Here is a 26777-nt window from a genome sequence, read left to right on the forward strand (position 1 = left end):
TACCACATTAGTTTTGCATTAAACAGGTAGGTTATGGATCAAAAAAATATCTGTGTTTGCTGAAATGTATGATGAAAAAAAAATGGACTCAGCCGACTCCGGTTCCTTCAACGCCGATGTGTTAGCGCAGGATGCTAAGCTAACCCTCCATGCTGAACAGCTGTCTTCCATCAACCAAGGAATGATTGGTCTCACGGATCGTCAGGATGAATTCCAATCAGCTGTAACCAACCAAGTAAATCACCTGGTACTTCAAATGCAGCAAGTTCTCTCACCCCTCAAAGCCGGTTCCTCTGCACCTACTCCAGCAATGCCAGGTCCACCGTCTGTTGCTTCTGTTTCGGATCACACCACCCCACCTGGATCGACGCTTCGCCTGGCTCCTCCGGAGAGGTTTTCCGGGGACTCTGGTAACTGTCGACCCTTTCTGGTACAGTGTGAACTACATTTTGCTAATAACCCTGCTGCCTTTGTTTCGGACTAAGCTAAGGTAGCTTTTATGTTGTCCCACATGTCTGGTAGAGCCGCTGCTTGGGCTACAGCCGAGTGGTCAAGAAACTCGCCCATATGTCAGTCACTGAACATGTTTACCCAGACCCTAAGCCGTGTGTTTGATCACTCATCACCTTCCAGAGAAGCCTCACGAGTCATTATGCAGATCAAACAGGGACACCAGAGAGTGACAGACTATGCAATAGATTTTCGTACTCTAGCAGCAGACAGTGGGTGGAACACCCCTGCTTTAATTAATGCCTTCATGAATGGTCTACAAGACTCTATAAAGGACCAGTTGGCACCCCATGAACTACCCACAGATCTTGATTCCATCATTGCCATGTAAATTCGCATTGATAACAGGCTTCATGAAAGGCAGAAGGAGAGAATCAGAACCAGCGCACGACCTCCGAGCCACATGGGGCACTCACCTGCCTTTCGACACCCATGGAGCTCCAGTCCACCTTCCTCAGCCTCGCCCAAGGAACCAGTGCCCTCGGCTGCACCGGAGGAACCCATGCAGCTGGTGAGCCAATTCTCTGCAACTGATTTCCCTCCACGTTCATTGACCATGGTAAATATTCAAGTGCGTGACCAAGACATTACTGTGGGGACATTAGTCGATTCAGGTGCCGACGAAAGTCTGATGGACTGGAGTTTGGCAAAGAGACTATGCATCAAGACTGTTCCGTTGACTTCCCCTGTTACTGCCAGTGCCTTAGATGGCAAGTTATTATTTAAAATAACCCATGTATCTGAACCTGTCCAAATAACCATTGATAATACACACATATAGGAAATGAAATTCCAGTTATTTGACTATGCACTACACCCCTTGATTTTGGGTTATCCATGGCTGATCAAACATAATCCGATCATTGACTGGCGATCAGGGAGGGTTAAGGAATGGGGCCCAGGCTGTAGGCTGACCTGTTCAGACCTTCCTAGGTTCTCCACAGAACCTGAAAAGGAACAAGACAAACACACTCATAAGCCTGACTCCATTTCGGATTATCCCGACCTGACTAAAGTGCCCTTGTGTTACCAGGACTTAAAGGAAGCATTTAACAAAACTAGGGCCATGTCCCTACCTCCCCACCGACCTTATGACTGTCCCATTAACCTGTTGGCTGGTTCTCAGATCCCTAAAAGGAGACTTTACTCTCTCTCTGCACCGGAAAGGGAGGCTATGAAGTCCTATATTGACTCCTCTCTAAAAACTGGACTCATCAGACCATCCTCCTCCCCAGCGGCCGCTGGGTTTTTCTTCGTCGATAAGAAAGATGGTACCCTCCGTCCATGCATTGACTATAGTCCCCTTAATGAAATAACAGTTAAAAATAGATACCCACTCCCTCTCATGTCTTCAGCCTTTGAACTTTTGCAGGATGCAAAACTATTCACCAAACTGGACTTGAGAAACGCTTACCATCTCATTAGGATACGAGAGGGGGATGAGTGGAAGACCGGTTTTAACACTCCCAGTGGTCACTACGAGTACCTAGTCATGCCATTTGGATTATGCAATGCTCCGGCAGTTTTTCAGTCATTTGTCAACGATGTGCTGAGGGATTATCTCAACAAGTTTGTATTCGTTTATCTCGATGACATCTTGATCTTCTCACCCGATGAGGAGACCCACACCCATCATGTCCGCCAGGTACTGCAAAGCCTGATGGAGAATCAACTCTACTGCAAGGCTGAAAAGTGTGAGTTTCACGTCAAGACCGTCTCCTTCCTGGGGTACATCATCTCGGCCAATCAAATCCAGATGGATCCAGAGAAGGTCAGTGCAGTGGCCAATTGGCCATCTCCCACCAACAGGAAAAAGGTGCAACAATTTTTAGGCTTTGCAAACTTCTACAGGAGCTTTATAAGAAACTTTAGTGGCATTGCAGCACCTTTACATGCTTTAACCTCTCCCCATGTCATGTTCAAGTGGAATATACAGGCGGATGAAGCTTTCCAGAAGCTCAAGAAACTGTTCATGACTGCCCCAATCCTCACAGTGGCCGACCCACGGAGACAATTTATCGTGGAGGTGGATGCCTCCAACGATGGCATTGGGGCAGTGCTGTCCCAAAGATCTGTCCAGGACAACAAGCTACACCCATGTGCGTTCCTTTCACGTAAGTTGACAACTGCAGAAAGGATGATGTGGGGAATAAGGAGCTTTTAGCAGTTAAAACAGTTTTGGAGGAATGGCGTCATTGGTTGGAGGGGGCTGAGCAACCATTTCTAGTTTGGACTGACCATAAAAACCTGGAATACATTAAGAACTTCAAAAGACTGAACTCACGCCCAGGCTAGATGGTCATTGTTTTTTAATCGGTTTCATTTTGTATTGTTATACAGACCAGGCCCACAGAATGTTAAACCTGATGTATTGTCACGTTTGTACGATCCTGAACCTGTTGCCAAAGAGCCCGAGAGCATCCTTCCACCTAACCGTATGGTTGGAGCAGTTTCATGGCCAATAGAATCAGTGGTGAAGCAGGCAAATGGTGAGACCCCGGCACCTAGGGGTTGCCCACGAAATAGGTTGTTTGTCCCTGTTTCCGTTCGATCACAGGTAATACACTGGGCTCACACATCTATGCTCATCTGTCATCCTGGAGTTAAACGCACAACCTTCATGATCAAGCAACGTTTCTGGTGGCAGGCTATGAGGAAGCAGGTGGCAGAATATGTTGCGGCCTGCACTGTCTGTGCCAGGAACAAGACCTCCACTGAAGCACAGATGGGGTTGCTGCAGTCACTTCCTGTTCCTCATCGGCCATGGTCCCACATCTCGGTGGACTTTGTCACCGGACTACCGATATCAGAAGGTAACACCACCGTCTTGACGGTGGTGGACAGATTTAGTAAAATGGCAGATTTTATTGCACTATCCAAGTTTCCCTCTGCCAAGGAAACGGCAGAGGTCATGTTACGTCATGTCTTTCGCATTAATGGTTTTCCCAGGGACATTGTGTCAGACCGGGGCCCACAGTTCATTTCCCGTTTCTGGAAGGAGTTCTGCCATCTCCTTGGAGCCACCGTGAGTCTTTCTTCAGGATATCACCCCCAGTCAGAGCGCATTAACCAGGAGCTAGAGACCTGTTTGCGCTGCCTGGTGTCCCAGAACCAGGCATCCTGGAGCAAGCACCTGATGTGGGTGGAGTACACCCACAACACGCTGCCCACTTCCGCAACAGGACTCACGAGGAAGACAGTTCCTTGTGGACTGGGATGGGTACGGTCTAGAAGAGAGAGCATGGATCCCAGCGAGTTTCATTGTTGATCCGGCCATGATTAAAGATTTTGATCGGGATCACCCAGAAGTTCCTGGGACGTCACGAGCCGTCCCTAGAGGGGGGGGGGGGGTACTGTAACATCCCGTCATGTCTGCTAAATTGTTCATGTCATGTTAATCAGGTTCATGTTATTGTTTCACGTTTAGTTCATAGCCCAGGTTAGATTTATGTTTAGTAAAGTCTTTTTGTTCACCTGTCTAGTCCTGTCATTGCACTTCCTGTTTTATTTTGTACTTACCTCTGGTCTCATTTCAGGTCCCCTTACTTCCTCCCTTTGTGTGTTTTCCCGCCATCGTCAGTGTCTGCCCCGCCCCTGATTGTTTCCACCTGTTCCCCCTTACCTCATGTATAAATAGTCCTGTCTCCCTTTGTCCTGTGCCAGTTCGTCTTGTGCCTTGTGCCATTTAGAGAGCCAGCTTGTCTCGCCAAGAGATTATTGTATTTTGTGACCATAGTCAAGTTTATTTAGTTTGTAATTTGCTTTGCTATGTTTTGCCTCTTAGGAGTGATTTTTTGTTTGAACTTTATACTTTTCCAAAGTAAAGACTATTTTGAACAAACTTTCTTTTGATTCGTGCGTTTGAGTCCAAGTGTCTGTAAGGTTCCTAACACATGGTTAACGTTAAAGTGTCCACATCAAAACACCTGAAACATCAAAACAGTTGCAAAGAAAATGTGTCCTCATTGTTTGGAAAATTACTGTTTGTTATTTAGTTTAATGACTTAGCTGTGTCCATATAGAGTAATATTCATTGATGACACTTGGTGAAAGGTTTGAATGGTACCACATTAGTTTTGCATTAAACAGGTAGGTTATGGTTCAAAAAAATATCTGTGTTTGCTGAAATGTATGATTAGAAAAGGTAGGAATGATGATGGAGACTTCTATCAACTAATTTAAAGTTAAGAACCTCAGAACACAAAATGTTCAACTGGAGTTGTTTGTTTATTCAACAAGGCACAATGTACAACATAAAGCATGACGGCTCCATCTAAAGGTGATGATATATCACAACAACAAGTGTAGATTTCTACAAGACACTTACTCACACCGAGTAGAGGAACAACTGTCTTTATAAAAGACACACAACTCACAATTTTTGAGGGAACAGTAAAACATTCACTGTTGGTTAACAATAATTTGTTGTAAAAACTGACCTTACAACTGGTCACATTGTTTTAATAATCAATAATCAATTGATTTTTTAAATGTAAATGACATTGTCAGTGTAAAACTGTGACAATGTTACAATTAACGAACCATTCATTATGAAAGAATAACATATTGATCTTAAAACAGAACAATTGTCAATTCTCACAGAAAGTGAGGGAAGGTCCAAATATGTCCATAAAAAGGACAATTCATATCTTTGATCAATCAAAGAGATACAAAAAACAATTCTCCATGTAGTTAGTATATTGGACAACACACATAAAAGTATCACAGGAAAAGTATGAGATTTAAGAAAATCTTTTGGAAAAAAAGGATAAACAATTCGATCTTTCAACAGATCAGGTCTGAGTTATCAGAGAAATTAAGTCAATTATGACTACGTCCTAAAAATGGACAAGAAGTCTTTGTTCACTATGATCAATAACAATCAAAAGATACTGAATGCATGAAACTATATATGACCAATACTTGAAGTACAGTGAGGTATATCAATAATTTCTGCTGCATTCAAATTTGTTTAACGAACATGCATGACAAGATGTTCTGTTTCTTAACTTGACATATGTTTAAAAAAAGAACAGTTAAAGTTTCTGATCAACAACAATTAGAAGATTACAAATGTAACCATATAGTGTAGTCTACCAATACATGAAGTACAGTGTATTAAAATTATGATTGCATACACAATCAGATTTCGTTCATGCAACATGCACGAGCACATGTTTTCTTTCTTAAATTGAAAGATATATTTGCTATCATTTCCTCAGGAAAAAGAAAACAAACTAAAACCAACCTTCTGTACAAACAGAAGAACGAGTTCTTAGTGTTTCCGAATTCAGAAGAATTCACTTCCAGTCACCTTTGACCAATATGGTCATCTCAGTTTGTCTGGTAGTAACTCCAGTCTGTAGGGGTCTACCACGGCCTCCAGGGGGCGCTGTTGACTGGACTCTTCTCGGTGATGCTGGTCTGGACTGTGGAGCTCAGCAGAGAGAAGTCAGCCTCTCTCAGGTTCTTATCAGAGGAACACTGCATCTTGTTGACGTGGTTGAGCAGTCTTCTCTGGGACTGAGTCTTCCCCTGCTCTTTGGACAGGAAGTGTGTCACCTCTTGGACACACCTGGAGTAGCCCTGGTTGACAGCTGCTGAGTCCACAGCTTGATTCTGCGGCTGCAGTCGTCTCAGAACACACACTGTCATCTCCAGGATGTCTGCTTTCTCCAGCTTGGAGTCTGGCTGCTGTTTGAGGAACTCTGGACCCAGGAGAGACTTGATCTGCTCAATGCTGCTGTTGATTCGCTCTCTGCGTAACTTCTCCACCAGAGGCTTTCTGAGCTGCAGAAAGAAAAAGAAAGTCATTAATAATCTTATTCTGGAGTTTAGTGGTAGCATGAACAAAGACAACGATTGAAGGACAATATTGAAATCTTCTTGAATCTTGAATTTACCTTGTGGGTCAGAGTGTGAGGCTCCTGAGAGTTGGTCATTGCTGCAGTGATTGTAGGTGCCATGTCTGGATCTCTGTGCTGTAGAGGTCTCTGTAGAGAGAATCTGATCTCTGCTGGCTTCATCCCTCCTATTTATAGTCCCACATCTCCATATGAATGTGTGGGTCTGGGTCTCTCTGCACTTTCTCACAGTCTCAGCCAATCACAAAGCTTGGTGACACAATAAATGATGCCACACGCCTGATGGTTTTATTGAAATGAGGGCAATGGTTAGATCCCAGGGGAACAGGTGGGGGACTGGGGGGGTGATGGAGAGAGACTCACAGAGCTCTGTGTGAATCTGGGAAAGTGGTGACCCTGTAGAGAGCAGATCTGCTGCCTGATGCTGGGATCAATGACTTTGACTGAGCACACGCTCATCATCTCATCACACACGTTTGATACCGACATTGAATTGCTGGATAAAAAGCACTGTGTAACTTACATTTAACTACAAAAGGTATTCAGAGAAATATATATTTCCTTCAAACGTTATTAGCCTTTTATGTTTTTTAGTTTAGTTTTTATTCTTAATTAAATCAGATAGAATCCTTATTAAAAACAATCACCCTATATTTCTACAACTTTGAAAATAAATCAAAAATGTATCTTATAAATGTTATTCTTACATGCGATGAAAAATATTCACATTTCCATTCTATATTCAAATGTTAAGGACAACTGACATGCTTATCTCCAGATGGAGCACACTCTCTTGACTTGTGTGGGTAGAAAGTTGGTCTCAGTTTCCCACACTGACTCTGAATGCTGTGGTCAGTGAACAACAAAAGGACTTTGAATGGAGCCTTTGTGACTGACACTGGACGTGTGTGGTGGTAGAAACAGATCCGGACGTCACCCACCATCTGGAGGGAAACCACACCATTGGCTGGCTTTTTAATGATGAGTCCACTACATTTATTTCTCAAATATTTAGACAATTTGTATTATTCATTAGAAAATGTAGACCATCATTTCAGAAATATTGTTATCATTAGCAACTTGTTCAGGAGTTCTGCTTTTTAGATGAGTTTGGGAGGTTGAAGCAGCTGTTTCCTGAAGTGTGCCAAATCCCTTTAGAGAATAATCTGCTGCTCGTGGGGTTTAGGTCGATAATCATGCTAAACTGTGATCTCCTGAGAGTTCCCACACTCTGTCTATTAACACAAATTATTCTGTTTGACCAAAACCACACAGATGTATTGATTGTCCATTTTACTCTTGGACCATTAGATTATTCCTTATCTTTAAACTAATTGACCTTACTTTGTACAACTCAAACATTAATATGTCCAATCGTATATAATGTCAAAAGTGTAGGTGTTCTAAACCTTGGTGGATAACACATATCATCAGTCATTCATAATAATTTATTTAATTTAATTTATTTATTATTATGTAAATGATGCTGGATGATGTCCTTTTGTTGTTCTGTTTATGCTTTTATGTTTCATGTGGAACTACTTGAACAGGTCTCCCTTGGAAAAGAGATCAATGATCTCAATGGGATCTTATCTGTATAAATAAAGGTTTGAAATGAAATGAAATAAAATAGTCCTGTATAGTTCATGTAAACCATAAACCCTGAGGTCAACATCTGATACTTGGCTGTGGTCATCATTTGTCTAAAAAACAGCGACCTGTTGGTAATCAAAGTAAACAATGTTCTGTTTTCCAGTGACTTGTAATCGGTTGCAAAGTAGCACAACATAGTCCTCCTGAGACAAGACCAATTTGTTGTTCTTTACATTCTCAAAAACAATCTAGTTTTACAAGTAGGCTCACTAACAGACTCTTATACAGTACAAAAGGCTTTGTCAAGCAGTTGTTATCGTGGTAGGAAAAACTTGACTTAGATATTAATCAATGATATTAAACAGATTAAGAATGTAGCATTTCTGTGATCCAGAGTGTTTTGAATCTGTCTCTATAGGGCACAGATCTTTTGTCCCACAGGGCTCTGTGAGTGAGGTTCCTCTGGTTTCCCACACGCTGTCCTTTCACTGGAGGAACAATAGAAGTGTGCCTCATTATGCATCACATCAGATACAATGTATTCTGTCTCTGAAGCAGAAACGTTTTCATTTACATTTCTTACATTAAACAACCACACTTTACAGTTAATAAAAAAACGTTCTTTCCGCCAATAATATTTAAAAAGATACATTGTCTCATTCAGTTGATGACTTTAGCAAAAACTGACCTAATTTCATGAATAATCTGAGTGAAACCAGCTGAAAATGTACTGGTATGGTGCAGCAGTTAGCACTGTAACTCAGTGAAAGGGTTCTAGGTCTGAACCTAATGAAACTTTGATTTGAAGAGATGTATTGTTCTCCCTGTAGGTTCATGAGTTTCCTCAAAGGTCTCTGTCTTCCTGCCCCAGCTCGAAGACATGCAGTCTAATTTAACAAGCAACTCTAAATTACCCAAATGTGTTAATAGTTACCAACCCAGCGACATCTATGCAAAGTGGTTATAAGTGATGGATGGATTGTGTGTTAAGCTTAGACAAATACTGTGTCTTACAATGGGTGGATGGTTATAGAGAAGTCTTATTTAATTCAATAAAACTCAAGTTTCTATCATAACAAGGGCAAGTGTAAGGAAAAACTAACTATAGAACAACATTTTCAGCTGGCAAGTTTTGTTTATTCAAAAAGCACAATGAGCAAAAATAAATCATGAATGCTGCATCTCGAGGTGATGATACATCACAACAACAACTTGTAGATTTCTACAAGACACTGTACCCACAAAGAGTAGAGGAACAACTGTCTTTACAAAAGACACCCAATTTACACTTTTTGAGGTAACATTAAAACATTCACTGTTAGTTAAAAAACATGTTTTTATAAAAACTGACCTTACAACTGGTCACATCGTTTTAATAATCAATAGATTTTTTAAATGACATTGTCAGTGTAAAACTGTGACAATGTTACATTTAAAAAAGAATAACATATTGATCTTAAAACAGAACAATTGTCAATTATCACAGAAAGTGAGGGAAGGTCCAAATATGTCCATAAAAAGGACAATTAATATCTTTGATCAATCAAAGAGATACAAAAAACAATTCTCCTTGTAGTTAGTATATTGGACAACACACAACGTGTAGTGTGACATTTAAGAAAACCTTTTGGAAAAAAAGGATAAACATTTCGATCTTTCAACAGATCAGGTCTGAGTTATCAGAGAAATAAAGTCAATTATGACTACGTCATAAAAATGGACAGGAAGTCTTTGTTCACTATGATCAATAACAATCAAAAGATACTAAATGCATTAAACTATATACGACCAATACTTGAAGTACAGTGAGGTATATCAATGTCTGTTGCATTCAGATTTGTTCATGCAACATGCATGACAAGATATTCTCTTTCTTAACTTGACATATGTTTAAAAAAAGAACAGTTAAAGTTTCTGATCAAAATGATCAACAACAATTAGAGGATTACAAATGTAACCATAGCAGTGTTGTCTACCAATACATGAAGTACAGTGTATTATAATTGCAAATGCAATCAGATTTGGTTCATGCAACATGCATGACAAGATGTTTTCTTTCTTAAATTGAAAGATATAGTTGCTGTCATTTCCTCAGGACATGTCATCTTGCATAAAGAAAATGAACAAAAACAACCTTCTGTACAAACAGAAGAACGAGTTCTTAGTATTTCAGAATTCAGAAGAATTCACTTCCAGTAACCTTTGACCAATATGGTCATCTCAGTTTGTCTGGTAGTAACTCCAGTCTGTAGGGGTCTACCACGGCCTCCAGGGGGCGCTGTTGACTGGACTCTTCTCTTTGGTGATGCTGGTCTGGACTGTGGAGCTCAGCAGAGAGAAGTCAGCCTCTCTCAGGTTCTTATCAGAGGAACACTGCATCTTGTTGACGTGGTTCAGCAGTCTTCTCTGGGACTGAGTCTTCCCCTGCTCTTTGGACAGGAAGTGTGTCACCTCTTGGACACACCTGGAGTAGCCCTGGTTGACAGCTGCTGAGTCCACATCTTGATTCTGCTGCTGCAGTCGTCTCAGGACACAAACTGTCATCTCCAGGATGTCTGCTTTCTCCAGCTTGGAGTCTGGCTGCTGTTTGAGGAACTCTGGACCCAGGAGAGACTTGATCTGCTCAATGCTGCTGTTGATTCGCTCTCTGCGTAACTTCTCCACCAGAGGCTTTCTGAGCTGCAGAAAGAAAAAGAAAGTCATTAATAATCTTATTCTGGAGTTTAGTGGTAGCATGAACAAAGACAACGATTGAAGGACAATATTGAAATCTTCTTGAATCTTGAATTTACCTTGTGGGTCAGAGTGTGAGGCTCCTGAGAGTTGGTCATTGCTGCAGTGATTGTAGGTGCCATGTCTGGATCTCTGTGCTGGAGAGGTCTCTGTCGAGAGAATCTGATCTCTGCTGGCTTCATCCCTCCTATTTATAGTCCTACATCTCCATATGAATGTGTGGGTCTGGGTCTGACTGCACTTTCTCACAGTCTCAGCCAATCAGAGAGCACTGTTTGACAATAAGGAGTGCAGCTACTCAATAGTCTTTTTGCCCGGGGGACAATGATTAGATCCCAGGGGAACAGGTGGGGGACTGGGGGGGGGGGACTGGGGGGGGAGACTCTTTGTGAATCTGGGAAAGTGATGACCCTGTAGAGAGCAGATCTGCTGCCTGATGCTGGGATCAATGACTTTGACTGAGCACACGCTCATCATCTCATCACACTCATAAGGGGAAACTATTTACTGTGTATATTTAAATGAGATCTGGGATAAGCTCAAGTGTAAAAGCTAAGCGATATTTCATATTTGTCAGTGCTTTCATTCACAAAACAATGATACATTGAACTGTTCACACTTTATATTGATGATTTAATTTGATATGATATTATATATTTTTTTCATCACAAAAAATATCCTGAAATCTCTACATTCCTTTTTTTTGCAAACAGGCAAAAAAATATGTAAGAATATAGTGTGATACCCATTCATGTTACTTGAACTAAACCCAACCTAATTATCATGCAGCTGTCCAGATGCGGTTTTTTGACACGTGCCTTGTCTAGTCAGCCTGAGTAGCACGTTGAGCTCAGTTTCCCACACTGACTCCCTGTATGGTGTGGTCAATGATGCACAAAGGGACTCCTCTGACAGATGCTGGCTGTGTGTTGTTACAGAAACTGAGGGTGACATCACCAGCCACCTGGAGGGAAAGGACGCCATTGGCTGACTTGTAGTGTTCGAAATGTTGGTTGAAAAAAAGTCCCCAACTATCATCCTAATTAATCAGCATTTTATATTTTGAGTCGCCGATCATTGGCATACTTTTAGAACTTTCATTAATTATCATGTTTTATTGCTAATCAATAACTTGATCAGAACTAGTTCTCCATACATGAAAGTGTTAGGTCTCCTGGTGGACAGCTGTTTCCTGAAGTGTGCCAAATCCCTTTGGAGAATTACTTGGCTGCCGGTGGAGTGGGTGGACGTCATTCACACTCAACTCTGTCCTCCAGAGTTTTCCCACACTCCTTCTCTTTGCTGTGAATAGGCATGTGCCCCTCTACAGATGGACCTTTGGAGGACCTTGTGCACTTGTGGCTGTGAGGCCCCCCTTGAAGATAATTAACCATAAAAGTGAATAGATTGTACTTGACATCAAAGGAAACCAGAAAAGGTCACTTCTGAAGATAGTGCAGTGTTAATGTTTAAAGTTAAAAGTAAAACATCATATGGAAGAAATGAAAGTCGTATTAGTTTGAGAAAGTACCTTGTCTCGTCAACGGTCTACAATTTAAAAAAAAAATGAAGTGAAGTAGTTTTTAAGAAATAAATCTATAAGTAGCAGCTTTCATTAAATCCATATGTTGAGAGATGTGAAACTAATCATCTCATCTTAAGCCCCACGGACCCGGTTCCGGGGCCGAAATCACGTCATTTGCAGGAAACAACGTCTAAGGAACCTTAATATTTATTAAACTATGAATATTTCACATCCATATAACGGAAAAAAACTCATTTACCTGATCTTTTTCATTTTTTCTTTAAAAGAAACCACAATGCTAACACTGACCCTCTGAATTAGCCCCGAGCGAAAAATGCTAACCTATTACTGCACCGAAAATCACTACTAGCTCCCTTATTACTTATCCTAGGTGCACATCCAACCATCTTTTATGATCGCAAGGAGACACAGAATCTAACGGTGCCCACCTCAACACTGAAAGATACAAACTCGTGACGTTATCAACAAAAACGTACATCAAAACATGTGGCGCTAGGTAGCCAAAAACGCTAACATGGCTTACCTTGGTCTTCGTCTGGTCAAAACTGGTCTTCAATGGCATTAAAACGATAAAAACGATGCTGTAGTAAATCCATAGGTTAATATCCAATGTGACTGTGTCCCCTTTGAAATGTTCTGATAATCCATAAGCAATAAAACTGCTTTTCCGTTTCCAGAAATCAGAGCAGGGATATTCCTACGCTCCGCAACAAGATTGCATTCGCTGAGACGCCAGCTTTTTTTTAACATGAGAGTCTATGGGACAATTTCCCTTCGATTCTATTGGCTCTAACGGTCAGGAAGAGATGTCACATGTCAAAATCGAGCAAGGGGGGCCAGAGATAGGTCAAATCCACCCAAATGCCCCCAGAAGAGTTTTTTTTTGCTAAATCTGTCTAAAAAGGTCAAATATCACTTGTTTTGCATCAATCTTGATACAGGGTACTTATTATATGTTTTACTTTGGATTCCTAAAGCTTTTAGTCTACTAACCCATCATCCAAGGTTAGTTTTCTTTTCACTATAAGTACAAAATATGTTTTGGACAGACACTATAATTTACAGTTTTTTACCATGTTCAATCTGAATTGTCTTTAAAATAAAAAACATCTATATTGATTCTGACTTTTCTACATCCAACTCACAGGTTTATCATTATTTTGAAAACAAATATTATTAATTTAACCCTTTTAGAAGAGAAGATATGGTCATTTGTTCTAGGAATGTCATTTTCGAGAAACCTGAAAAACAGGCTTGGGGCTTAACAGGAACAACTAACTATGAGGAGAACATCGGCTGTGAACCCTTCCAGACACGTTGTTGTAATGCCGTCACTATTATGAAGTCATATAATAATCTGTACAACAATCTTTTATTCTCCTAAACAACGTTTCCATAAGCTCAGTGAGATGTAAAGCATCTTAAAGCCTTGTATATAGTGTATACTCTGTAATGTTTTGTATTTGTTAATTGTGCAAAATCAACTAAAAGTGTCTTATTTAGCCTCTCATTAGAAACGTCTGACTTCTTTAAAGAGAACATTGGTAAGCCTTTAGGTTGCACTATTATAACACCTATAACTGACAATAATCAAAAAACATGGTGCAGAAAGTGTTTTAGATTGTTGTCACATTTAGTCTGATGACTTGACTAACTCCATCTAAATATTCATATTATATTAAAGATCCTTCATTAAAGTGATCGATTGAACCACATTCATATGCTTACGTTTATACTTAGCAGGTGTTGTGAATAATGAACTACTGTTTTTGAAATGTAGTTTTATTCATCAACTAAGGGGTAACAACTGTTGAAAAGTAAAAACAATGAGAACACAACATTTTCAGCTGGCATTTTTTGTTTAATCAACAAGGCACAATCAACAACCTAAATATGAAAGCCCAATAGAGGTGATGATACAGCACAACAACAACTTGTATTTTTCTACAAGACACTGTACTCACACAGAGTAGAGGAACAACTGTCTTTATAAAAGACAAGCGAATCACAATATGTGAGGACACAGTACTCAATTTCAATTGCAATGTTGATCAAAACAAAAATGGTTAGATCCCAGGGGAACAGGTGGGGGACTGGGGGGGTGATGGAGAGAGACTCACAGAGCTCTGTGTGAATCTGGGAAAGTGGTGACCCTGTAGAGAGCAGATCTGCTGCCTGATGCTGGGATCAATGACTTTGACTGAGCACACGCTCATCATCTCATCACACACGTTTGATACCGACATTGAATTGCTGGATAAAAAGCACTGTGTAACTTACATTTAACTACAAAAGGTATTCAGAGAAATATATATTACCTTCAAACGTTATTAGCCTTTTATGTTTTTTAGTTTAGTTTTTATTCTTAATTAAATCAGATAGAATCCTTATTAAAAACAATCACCCTATATTTCTACAACTTTGAAAATAAATCAAAAATGTATCTTATAAATGTTATTCTTACATGCGATGAAAAATATTCACATTTCCATTCTATATTCAAATGTTAAGGACAACTGACATGCTTATCTCCAGATGGAGCACACTCTCTTGACTTGTGTGGGTAGAAAGTTGGTCTCAGTTTCCCACACTGACTCTGAATGCTGTGGTCAGTGAACAACAAAAGGACTTTGAATGGAGCCTTTGTGACTGACACTGGACGTGTGTGGTGGTAGAAACAGATCCGGACGTCACCCACCATCTGGAGGGAAACCACACCATTGGCTGGCTTTTTAATGATGAGTCCACTACATTTATTTCTAAAATTATTTAGACAATTTGTATTATTCATTGGAAAATGTAGACCATCATTTCAGAAATGTTGTTATCATTAGCAACTTGTTCAGGAGTTCTGCTTTTTAGATGAGTGTGGGAGGTTGAAGCAGCTGTTTCCTGAAGTGTGCCAAATCCCTTTAGAGAATAATCTGCTGCTCGTGGGGTTTAGGTCGATAATCATGCTAAACTGTGATCTCCTGAGAGTTCCCACACTCTGTCTATTAACACAAATTATTCTGTTTGACCAAAACCACACAGATGTATTGATTGTCCATTTTACGCTTGGACCATTAGATCATTCCTTATGTTTATACTAATTGACCTTACTTTGTACAACTCAAACATTAATATGTCCAATCGTATATAATGTCAAAAGTGTAGGTGTTCTAAACCTTGGCGGATATCACATACCATCAGTCATTCATAATAAAATAGTCCTGTATAGTTCATGTAAACCATAAACCCTGAGGTCAACATCTGATACTTGGCTGTGGTCATCATTTGTCTAAAAAACAGCGACCTGTTGGTAATCAAAGTAAACAATGTTCTGTTTTCCAGTGACTTGTAATCGGTTGCAAAGTAGCACAACATAGTCCTCCTGAGACAAGACCAATTTGTTGTTCTTTACATTCTCAAAAACAATCTAGTTTTACAAGTAGGCTCACTAACAGACTTTTATACGGTACAAAAGGCTTTGTCAAGCAGTTGTTATCGTGGTAGGAAAAACTTGACTTAGATATTAATCAATGATATTAAACAGATTAAGAATGTAGCATTTCTTAGATCCAGCATGTTTTGAATCTGTCTCTATAGGGCACAGATCTTTTGTCCCACAGGGCTCTGTGAGTGAGGTTCCTCTGGTTTCCCACACGCTGTCCTTTCACTGGAGGAACAATAGAAGTGTGCCTCATTATGCATCACATCAGATACAATGTATTCTGTCTCTGAAGCAGAAACGTTTTCATTTACATTTCTTACATTAAACAACCACACTTTACAGTTAATAAAAAAACGTTCTTTCCGCCAATAATATTTAAAAAGATACATTGTCTCATTCAGTTGATGACTTTAGCAAAAACTGACCTAATTTCATGAATAATCTGAGTGAAACCAGCTGAAAATGTACCGGTATGGTGCAGCAGTTAGCACTGTAACTCAGTGAAAGGGTTCTAGGTCTGAACCTAATGAAACTTTGATTTGAAGAGATGTATTGTTCTCCCTGTAGGTTCATGAGTTTCCTCAAAGGTCTCCGTCTTCCTGCCCCAGCTCGAAGACATGCAGTCTAATTTAACAAGCAACTCTAAATTACCCAAATGTGTTAATAGTTACCAACCCAGCGACATCTATGCAAAGTGGTTATAAGTGATGGATGGATTGTGTGTTAAGCTTAGACAAATACTGTGTCTTACAATGGGTGGATGGTTATAGAGAAGTCTTATTTAATTCAATAAAACTCAAGTTTCTATCATAACAAGGGCAAGTGTAAGGAAAAACTAACTATAGAACAACATTTTCAGCTGGCAAGTTTTGTTTATTCAAAAAGCACAATGAGCAAAAATAAATCATGAATGCTGCATCTAGAGGTGATGATACATCACAACAACAACTTGTAGATTTCTACAAGACACTGTACCCACAAAGAGTAGAGGAACAACTGTCTTTACAAAAGACACACAATTTACCCTTTTTGAGGTAACATTAAAACATTCACTGTTAGTTAAAAAACATGTTTTTATAAAAACTGACCTTACAACTGGTCACATCGTTTTAATAATCAATAGATTTTTTAAATGACATTGTCAGTGTAAAACTGTGACAATGTTACATTTAAAAAAGAATAACATATTGATCTTAAAACAGAACAATTGTCAATTATCACAGAAAGTGAGGGAAGGTCCAAATATGTCCATAAAAAGGACAATTAACATCTTTGATCAATCAAAGAGATACAAAAAACAATTCTCCTTGTAGTTAGTATATTGGACAACACACAACGTGTAGTGTGACATTTAAGAAAACCTTTTGGAAAAAAAGGATAAACAATTCGATCTTTCAACAGATCAGGTCTGAGTTATCAGAGAAATTAAGTCAATTATGACTACGTCCTAAAAATGGACAAGAAGTCTTTGTTCACTATGATCAATAACAATCAAAAGATACTAAATGCATGAAACAATATACGACCAATACTTGAAGTACAGTGAGGTATATCAATGTCTGTTGCATTCAGATTTGTTCATGCAACATGCATGACAAGATATTCTCTTTCTTAACTTGACATATGTTTAAAAAAAGAATGATCAACAACAATTAGAGGATTACAAATGTAACCATAGCAGTGTTGTCTACCAATACATGAAGTACAGTGTATTATAATTGCAAATGCAATCAGATTTGGTTCATGCAACATGCATGACAAGATGTTTTCTTTCTTAAATTGAAAGATATAGTTGCTGTCATTTCCTCAGGACATGTCATCTTGCATAAAGAAAATGAACAAAAACAACCTTCTGTACAAACAGAAGAACAAGTTCTTAGTATTTCAGAATTCAGAAGAATTCACTTCCAGTAACCTTTGACCAATATGGTCATCTCAGTTTGTCTGGTAGTAACTCCAGTCTGTAGGGGTCTACCACGGCCTCCAGGGGGCGCTGTTGACTGGACTCTTCTCTTTGGTGATGCTGGTCTGGACTGTGGAGCTCAGCAGAGAGAAGTCAGCCTCTCTCAGGTTCTTATCAGAGGAACACTGCATCTTGTTGACGTGGTTCAGCAGTCTTCTCTGGGACTGAGTATTCCCCTGCTCTTTGGACAGGAAGTGTGTCACCTCTCGGACACACCTGGAGTAGCCCTGGTTGACAGCTGCTGAGTCCACAGCTTGATTCTGCTGCTGCAGTCGTCTCAGGACACAAACTGTCATCTCCAGGATGTCTGCTTTCTCCAGCTTGGAGTCTGGCTGCTGTTTGAGGAACTCTGGACCCAGGAGAGACTTGATCTGCTCAATGCTGCTGTTGATTCGCTCTCTGCGTAACTTCTCCACCAGAGGCTTTCTGAGCTGCAGAAACAAAAAGAAAGTCATTAATAATCTTATTCTGGAGTTTAGTGGTAGCATGAACAAAGACAACGATTGAAGGACAATATTGAAATCTTCTTGAATCTTGAATTTACCTTGTGGGTCAGAGTGTGAGGCTCCTGAGAGTTGGTCATTGCTGCAGTGATTGTAGGTGCCATGTCTGGATCTCTGTGCTGTAGAGAGAATCTGATCTCTGCTGGCTTCATCCCTCCTATTTATAGTCCCACATCTCCATATGAATGTGTGGGTCTGGGTCTGACTGCACTTTCTCACAGTCTCAGCCAATCAGAGAGCACTGTTTGACAATAAGGGGTGCAGCTACTCAATAGTCTTTTTGCCCGGGGGACAATGGTTAGATCCCAGGGGAACAGGTGGGGGACTGGGGGGGGGGGGGGGGGGGAGAGACTCTTTGTGAATCTGGGAAAGTGATGACCCTGTAGAGAGCAGATCTGCTGCCTGATGCTGGGATCAATGACTTTGACTGAGCACACGCTCATCATCTCATCACACTCATAAGGGGAAACTATTTACTGTGTATATTTAAATGAGATCTGGGATAAGCTCAAGTGTAAAAGCTAAGCGATATTTCATATTTGTCAGTGCTTTCATTCACAAAACAATGATACATTGAACTGTTCACACTCCATTTTATATTGATGATTTAATTTGATATGATATTATATATTTTTTTCATCACAAAAAATATCCTGAAATCTCTACATTCCTTTTTTTGCAAACAGGCAAAAAAATATGTAAGAATATAGTGTGATACCCATTCATGTTACTTGAACTAAACCCAACCTAATTATCATGCAGCTGTCCAGATGCGGTTTTTTGACACGTGCCTTGTCTAGTCAGCCTGAGTAGCACGTTGAGCTCAGTTTCCCACACTGACTCCCTGTATGGTGTGGTCAATGATCCACAAAGGGACTCCTCTGACAGATGCTGGCTGTGGGTTGTTACAGAAACTGAGGGTGACATCACCAGCCACCTGGAGGGAAAGGACGCCATTGGCTGACTTGTAGTGTTCGAAATGTTGGTTGAAAAAAAGTCCCCTAATTATCATCCTAATTAATCAGTATTTTATATTTTGAGTCGCCGATCATTGGCATACTTTTCGAACTTTCATTAATTATAATGTTTTATTCTAATCAATAACTTAATCAGAACTAGTTCTCCATACATGAAAGTGGGAGGTCTCCTGGTGGGCAGCTGTTTCCTGAAGTGTGCCAAATCCCTTTGGAGAATTACTTGGCTGCCGGTGGAGTGGGTGGACGTCATTCACAGTCAACTCTGTCCTCCAGAGTTTTCCCACACTCCTTCTCTTTGCTGTGAATAGGCATGTGCCCCTCTACAGATGGACCTTTGGAGGACCTTGTGCACTTGCGGCTGTGAGGCCCCCCTTGAAGATAATTAACCATAAAAGTGAATAGATTGTACATGACATCAAAGGAAACCAGAAAAGGTCACTTCTGAAGATAGTGCAGTGTTAATGTTTAAAGTTAAAAGTAAAACATCATATGGAAGAAACGAAAGTCGTATTAGTTTGAGAAAGTACCTTGTCTCGTCAACGGTCTACAATTTAAAAGAAAAATGAAGTGAAATAGTTTTTAAGAAATAAATCTATAAGTAGCAGCTTTCATTAAATCCATATGTTGAGAGATGTGAAACTAATCATCTTATCTTAACCCATTTAATCCCACATTTTTCCCAGACATGAAAATATCCAAATCTTGTGTCATTAGTAACCCTTTGAAAAAATCAATCATTGTTTTTAAAAAAACTCGTGGAAAAGTAGTTGACATTTTATGTTTTATGCCCGGTCACAATTGTGACCGGTGGGATTATGTGTTGCCGTGAAAATACATATATTGAATTTGCATACTTCTCCAATGCAGTCATGCAAATTTGTATACTTCCCAGCATAGTTATCTACACATTTAAAACTCTGTCACTGGCAATCCCCATCAAATTCTAGTTAGACTTTTTACACAACAAAATTCCTGATACAACACCATTATGAACAACCATCAACGTTTTTCAACATTTCTATTTTAGTGCAACATGTATTGCAACATTAATATTATACAACTGTTGTAAAATTTGAACTTTTACTTTAGTGCAATATTTGTAACATTGGCTTTCTGATATGTTAGTGCAACATTCACAAACAACTGTACAGCCAGTTGTGTGATTCATTCACATTGAACATAAAAGGTAACATTTAGAAAGGTAGCATGTTGAATAGGCGTCCTACACTGAACAAAAATGCAATATATATATATATATATATATCATAGGCTTTAAAACCAAGTGCACGATTAGTTTGTGCATCACTATTTTGAACTACAATCGACTGATTGATTAACTTCAACTTTTTTTCCAAAACATTCCAGTCATTTAGGACTTTTCCCCTTTGTCATGGACTTGTCCTTTGTACTTCATCTCCACAGCCTTTATTGGGTCTGCTTTGTTTTTTTTATAGCTATTACAGCCTCTTTGCATTCACTTATAGTTCCCTTTCTACTGTCCATGGTACATCTTGAAGCACTCAATGTGCAGTGGTGCTTTGCATTTCTCACATGCATAGGTAGTGCGTTTGTCACAGTGACGACATCTCTGGAACCGATGCATCGTGTTGATTGGCCAGTGAGATGATTTGTCATATCTTGCCTGATGTTCAACAGTAGCTGCCAGCAGAGATCCCCTGCCCTGGCTCAGTGGTTTTGTGCCAAACTTTTCCATAAGTGACTGCGCCACTATCCTTGAGAAGGTGAGCAGATCAATGGTCCCTCCCATAATGTCTCTGTAAAAGAAATGGCTGTTCACAAGTGCACTGTTGAGAGACCATGCAAAGATGGGCCACCACCACTTCTTAGACATGATCGAGATATGGTATCTTGATACCTGTTGGTCATGAAGGTCAACACCACCCATGTGCTCATTGTATAAGTTGATGCATTTTGGTTGTGGGACTTTGTCAAATGTACGTCGCTCCTTGTTCCATCTCTTGACAAAGGTCTCACTGTATTTCTCCTCCATGTTTGTTGCCACTGTGACAACATTATTGTCTCTCCAACGGACCAGCAACTTGTCTCCTTGGGTCAAAACCTCAGATATTCCCCGAGATAACTTCATGAATTCTTTCTGGGGCTTGAATGGGACATCAAACAGACGATTTTGCCTCATTGTTCCAGAGCTCCCATATCTTCTTTTTGTCATTTCATCAAGGAGTCCAAGAGAAGTGAAGAGCTTGTCACGGATGAACTTGCAACCTTGAGGCACCTGAGCTTGCTCTGCAAGACCAAGGACAACACTGGGTCCCTGACCTAACCCCGTCTCAGGGAGGAGAGTGTGAGATCCACCATATCTCTCCATGTGATGCATGTAACCACTGGGTGAGGCAAGGCTCCATAGTTTGTAACCAAAGCGGATTGGTTTACCTCTTATGAATTGCTTACATCCATGGCGACCATAGTATCTGATCATGCTCTCATCCACCGACAGCCATTCCTGAAATGGCATGACTTTGTATGACTGATTGAGCTCGGAGAAGATGGGTCTAACTTTAAAAAATGGGTCGTCAGTGATCTTTGTGTTGTCAACCACATGAATTGAGGCCATTATTTCATCAAAGCGATTTCTCCGCATTGCATCTGAAATGCTTTCATTGTGTACATCACTGTCAAGTGACCAGTACATGTGTCTTCTTGGAACAGAGCTGTACCCAGAGGTGATAAGGATCCCATAAAATGTGAGGAGCTCCTCCATACTCAGATACAGTTGCTGGTCCGACTCCTTGGTCTGGGTGGAGTAGAGGTTGGACATTTCAATGGTGATCTCTCTTAGGGTAGGTGGATACATTAGTAAGAAAACATCCATTGGATCAGGGCAACTTTGTTTTATACATTCTGCAGCATTTGGACTGTATACTGTGTGTTTTGGAATAACAGTGGAGGTGGGACTCTTCGATCGTTTTGAACACTCGATCTTTATTTTTGACAACCTGCAGCTTTGCCCTTGTTTTTTCTGACTGGACCCTCTGTCTCATAGAGGCCACTGGCTCTTTATCATGAACAGCGGAGGGGGGTGTGGAAGGGGTAGTGGTGAGGGGGATGTCATCATCATTGATAACGTTGTTCCTGTCATGATCAGTTTGCTGAAGTTCAGCATATGCATTCAACAGCTTGGCTGGCAAATGGCCTGACTCCCCCTCATAGTCCATATCTGACCCATCGCTATCACAATCAGTGAGGAAAGCATCTTTCTCAGTTTGAGGGATAACTGTAATGTTGCATGCCTTATCAGGGCTGTCACCTAGATCCAAAATATCCAGAACTTGACTCAAGGTAAAGCTAAAAGAAACAACACATTAAGAAATTAGGTTAAAAGACTATGTATGTGTAAATGTATGTGTATATATGCACTGTGTTATCCCGCCGGTCACTAGTGTTGCCGTCAACATGTTTACTCTTTCTGTTTCCACATTAAAAAAAGTTAAGTTATTGCAAATGCATTTATCAATACTAGATACCTTACAGATTATGTTTACCAAAAATCATTGTACCATCTTTACGTTAACATTCTTTACTAACCCTTTTTCTGGGAGCTTTGAGGCAGCCATCCTTTTCTCTTGGTGCAACCAGGAAGTGAACAGCTCAAGTCATGTGACATTTTACACTGCACATATTTCATTGAGACCTTTTATTTATCCAATATTTTCTGGAAATACATTGATATATAATTCAGTAACATTTATAGAGCCTTATAAGTGAAAATATGTTTTGCGGTCACTATTGTGACCAATAGGATTAAATGGGTTAAGCCCCACGGACCCGGTTCCGGGGCCGAAATCACGTCATTTGCAGGAAACAACGTCTAAAGAACCTTAATATTTAATAAACTATGAATATTTCACATCCATATAACGGAAAAAAACTCATTTAACTGATCTTTTTCATTTTTTTTTCAAAAAAAACACAATGCTAACACTGACCCTCTGAATTAGCCCCGAGCGAAAAATGCTAACCTATTACTGCACCGAAAATCACTCCTAGCTCCCTTATTACTTATCCTAGGTGCACAGCCAACCATCTTTTATGATCGCAAGGAGACACAGAATCTAACGGTGCCCACCTCAACACTGAAAGATACAAACTCGCGACGTTATCAACAAAAACGTACATCAAAACATGTGGCGCTAGGTAGCCAAAAACGCTAACATGGCTTACCTTGGTCTTTGTCTGGTCAAAACTGGTCTTCAATAGCATTAAAACGATAAAAACGATGCTGTAGTTAATCCATAGGTTAATATCCAATGTGACTGTGTCCCCTTTGAAATGTTCTGATAATCCATAAGCAATAAAAACTTCTTTTCCGTTTCCAGAAATCAGAGCAGGGATATTCCTACGCGCTGCAACAAGATTGCATTCGCTGAGACACCAGCTTTTTTTTTAACATGAGAGTCTATGGGACGATTTCCCTTCGATTCTATTGGCTCTAACCGTCAAAGAGATGTCTCATGTCAAAATCGAGCAAGGGGGGCCAGAGATAGGTCAAATCCACCCAAATGGCCCCAGAAGAGGGTTTTTTTGCTAAATCTGTCTAAAAAGGTCAAATATCACTTGTTTTGCATCAATCTTGATACAGGGTACTTATTATATGTTTTACTTTGGATTCCTAAAGCTTTTAGTCTACTAACCCATCATCCAAGGTTAGTTTTATTTTCACTATAAGTACAACATATTTTTTGGACAGACACTATAATTTACAGTTTTTTACCATGTTCAATCTGAATTTTCTTTAAAATAAAAAACATCTATATTGATTCTGACTTTTCTACATCCAACTCACAGGTGTATCATTATTTTGAGAAAAAAGATTATTAATTTAACCCTTTTAGAAGAGAAGATATGGTAATTTGTTCTAGGAATGTCATTTTCGAGCCTGAAACCTGAAAAACAGGCTTGGGGCTTAACAGGTTAAGAGGAACAACTAACTATGAGGAGAACATCGGCTGTGAACCCTTCCAGACACGTTGTTGTAATGACGTCACTATTAAAGTCATATAATAATCTGTACAACAATCTTTTATTCTCCTAAACAATGTTTCCATAAGCTCAGTGAGATGTAAAGCATCTTAAAGCCTTGTATATAGTGTATACTCTGTAATGTTTTGTATTTGTTAATTGTGCAAAATCAACTAAAAGTGTCTTATTTAGCCTCTCATTAGAAACGTCTGACTTCTTTAAAGAGAACATTGGTAAGCCTTTAGGTTGCACTATTATAACACCTATAACTGACAATAATCAAAAAACATGGTGCAGAAAGTGTTTTAGATTGTTGTCACATTTAGTCTGATGACTTGACTAACTCCATCTAAATATTCATATTATATTAAAGATCCTTCATTAAAGTGATCGATTGAACCACATTCATATGCTTACGTTTATACTTAGCAGGTGTTGTAAATAATTAACTACTGTTTTTGAAATGTAGTTTTATTCATCAACTAAGGGGTAACAACTGTTGAAAAGTAAAAACAATGAGAACACAACATTTTCAGCTGGCATTTTTTGTTTAATCAACAAGGCACAATCAACAACCTAAATATGAAAGCCCAATAGAGGTGATGATACAGCACAACAACAACTTGTATTTTTCTACAAGACACTGTACTCACACAGAGTAGAGGAACAACTGTCTTTATAAAAGACAAGCGAATCACAATATGTGAGGACACAGTACTCAATTTCAATTGCAATGTTGATCAAAACAAAATTGTAAAAACTGACCTTGCAACAGGTCAAATCCTTTTTTATAACCATTAATATTAAATGATTAAATATTAGCACAATATTGCCACTGTAAAACTGTCACATTGTGACATTAAACACATCTTTTATAAACAAAAGGAGAACACTGTTGAATCTAACACAGATCATTTTTCATACATAAAGTGAGGAAAAGTCCTCTATAATAAAATGTCAGTTACGTTTCTTTTAATCTAAACAATCAAAAGATAACAAATATTCGCATTTCATACATTCACCAACACATGGCGTGCAGTGAGTAGTAAGCTAATCGCAGAATAATTGTGATATTAAACAAACCTTTTACAAGTAAGGATAAACATTTGGATCTTGCAACAAATCAGTTTTGAGCAATTATCATCAAAATAAAGTTGTTGTGAAAATATTTCCATAAAAAGAACAGGCAATGTTTCTGATCAAAATGATCAATAACAACCAAAATATTACATACATTTAACCATAGCACTGTAATCTGCCAAAACATGAAGTACAGTGTATTAAAATTATAATTGCAAATGCAATCAGATTTGGTTCATGCAACATGCATGACAAGATGTTCTCTTTCTTAAATTGAAAGATATAGTTGCTGTCATTTCCTCAGGACATGTCATCTTGCATAAAGAAAATGAACAAAAACAACCTTCTGTACAAACAGAAGAACAAGTCCTTAGTATTTCAGAATTCAGAAGAATTCACTTCCAGTAACCTTTGACCAATATGGTCATCTCAGTTTGTCTGGTAGTAACTCCAGTCTGTAGGGGTCTACCACGGCCTCCAGGGCGCGCTGTTGACTGGACTCTTCTCTTTGGTGATGCTGGTCTGGACTGTGGAGCTCAGCAGAGAGAAGTCAGCCTCTCTCAGGTTCTTATCAGAGGAACACTGCATCTTGTTGACGTGGTTGAGCAGTCTTCTCTGGGACTGAGTCTTCCCCTGCTCTTTGGACAGGAAGTGTGTCACCTCTTGGACACACCTGGAGTAGCCCTGGTTGACAGCTGCTGAGTCCACATCTTGATTCTGCTGCTGCAGTCGTCTCAGGACACAAACTGTCATCTCCAGGATGTCTGCTTTCTCCAGCTTGGAGTCTGGCTGCTGTTTGAGGAACTCTGGACCCAGGAGAGACTTGATCTGCTCAATGCTGCTGTTGATTCGCTCTCTGCGTAACTTCTCCACCAGAGGCTTTCTGAGCTGCAGAAACAAAAAGAAAGTCATTAATAATCTTATTCTGGAGTTTAATGGTAGCATGAACAAAGACAACGATTGAAGGACAATATTGAAATCTTCTTGAATCTTGAATTTACCTTGTGGGTCAGAGTGTGAGGCTCCTGAGAGTTGGTCATTGCTGCAGTGATTGTAGGTGCCATGTCTGGATCTCTGTGCTGTAGAGGTCTCTGTAGAGAGAATCTGATCTCTGCTGGCTTCATCCCTCCTATTTATAGTCCCACATCTCCATATGAATGTGTGGGTCTGGGTCTCACTGCACTTTCTCACAGTCTCAACCAATCAGAGAGCTCAGAGAGACAATAAGGGGTGTAGCACACTTAATGCTGTTATTGCCCGGGGGACAATGGTTAGATCCCAGGGGAACAGGTGGGGGACTGGGGGGGTGATGGAGAGAGACTCACAGAGCTCTGTGTGAATCTGGGAAAGTGGTGACCCTGTAGAGAGCAGATCTGCTGCCTGATGCTGGGATCAATGACTTTGACTGAGCACACGCTCATCATCTCATCACACACGTTTGATACCGACATTGAATTGCTGGATAAAAAGCACTGTGTAACTTACATTTAACTACAAAAGGTATTCAGAGAAATATATATTTCCTTCAAACGTTATTAGCCTTTTATGTTTTTCAGTTTAGTTTGTATTCTTAATTA

At 39.7% G+C, this 26777-nt stretch overlaps 4 protein-coding genes across 4 annotated transcripts; all 4 read right to left on the bottom strand.

Moving 5' to 3' along the window:
* Window positions 1-5051: 5051 nt before the first annotated feature.
* LOC117446624 (transcription factor HES-5-like) lies at window positions 5052-6550 on the bottom strand. The gene is made up of 2 exons (XM_034082922.2): window positions 6414-6550; window positions 5052-6300 (listed from the first exon to the last, which is right to left on the bottom strand). The coding sequence occupies exons 1-2, from the start codon at window positions 6534-6536 to the stop codon at window positions 5881-5883; spliced, it is 543 nt and encodes a 180-aa protein (XP_033938813.1). The 5' UTR covers window positions 6537-6550; the 3' UTR covers window positions 5052-5880.
* A 2532-nt stretch (window positions 6551-9082) lies between these two features.
* On the bottom strand, window positions 9083-10882 carry LOC117446623 (transcription factor HES-5-like). The gene is made up of 2 exons (XM_034082921.2): window positions 10760-10882; window positions 9083-10646 (listed from the first exon to the last, which is right to left on the bottom strand). The coding sequence occupies exons 1-2, from the start codon at window positions 10880-10882 to the stop codon at window positions 10224-10226; spliced, it is 546 nt and encodes a 181-aa protein (XP_033938812.1). The 3' UTR covers window positions 9083-10223.
* A 5649-nt stretch (window positions 10883-16531) lies between these two features.
* LOC117446629 (transcription factor HES-5-like) lies at window positions 16532-18297 on the bottom strand. Its single transcript, XM_034082926.2, has 2 exons — window positions 18187-18297; window positions 16532-18073 (listed from the first exon to the last, which is right to left on the bottom strand). The coding sequence occupies exons 1-2, from the start codon at window positions 18295-18297 to the stop codon at window positions 17651-17653; spliced, it is 534 nt and encodes a 177-aa protein (XP_033938817.1). The 3' UTR covers window positions 16532-17650.
* Window positions 18298-24662: 6365 nt separating this feature from the next.
* Window positions 24663-26739, bottom strand: LOC117446622 (transcription factor HES-5-like). The gene is made up of 2 exons (XM_034082920.2): window positions 26202-26739; window positions 24663-26088 (listed from the first exon to the last, which is right to left on the bottom strand). The coding sequence occupies exons 1-2, from the start codon at window positions 26322-26324 to the stop codon at window positions 25666-25668; spliced, it is 546 nt and encodes a 181-aa protein (XP_033938811.1). The 5' UTR covers window positions 26325-26739; the 3' UTR covers window positions 24663-25665.
* Window positions 26740-26777: the final 38 nt, after the last annotated feature.

This window comes from Pseudochaenichthys georgianus, chromosome 5, assembly GCF_902827115.2.
Source record: "Pseudochaenichthys georgianus chromosome 5, fPseGeo1.2, whole genome shotgun sequence".
Lineage (NCBI taxonomy): Eukaryota > Metazoa > Chordata > Actinopteri > Perciformes > Channichthyidae > Pseudochaenichthys > Pseudochaenichthys georgianus.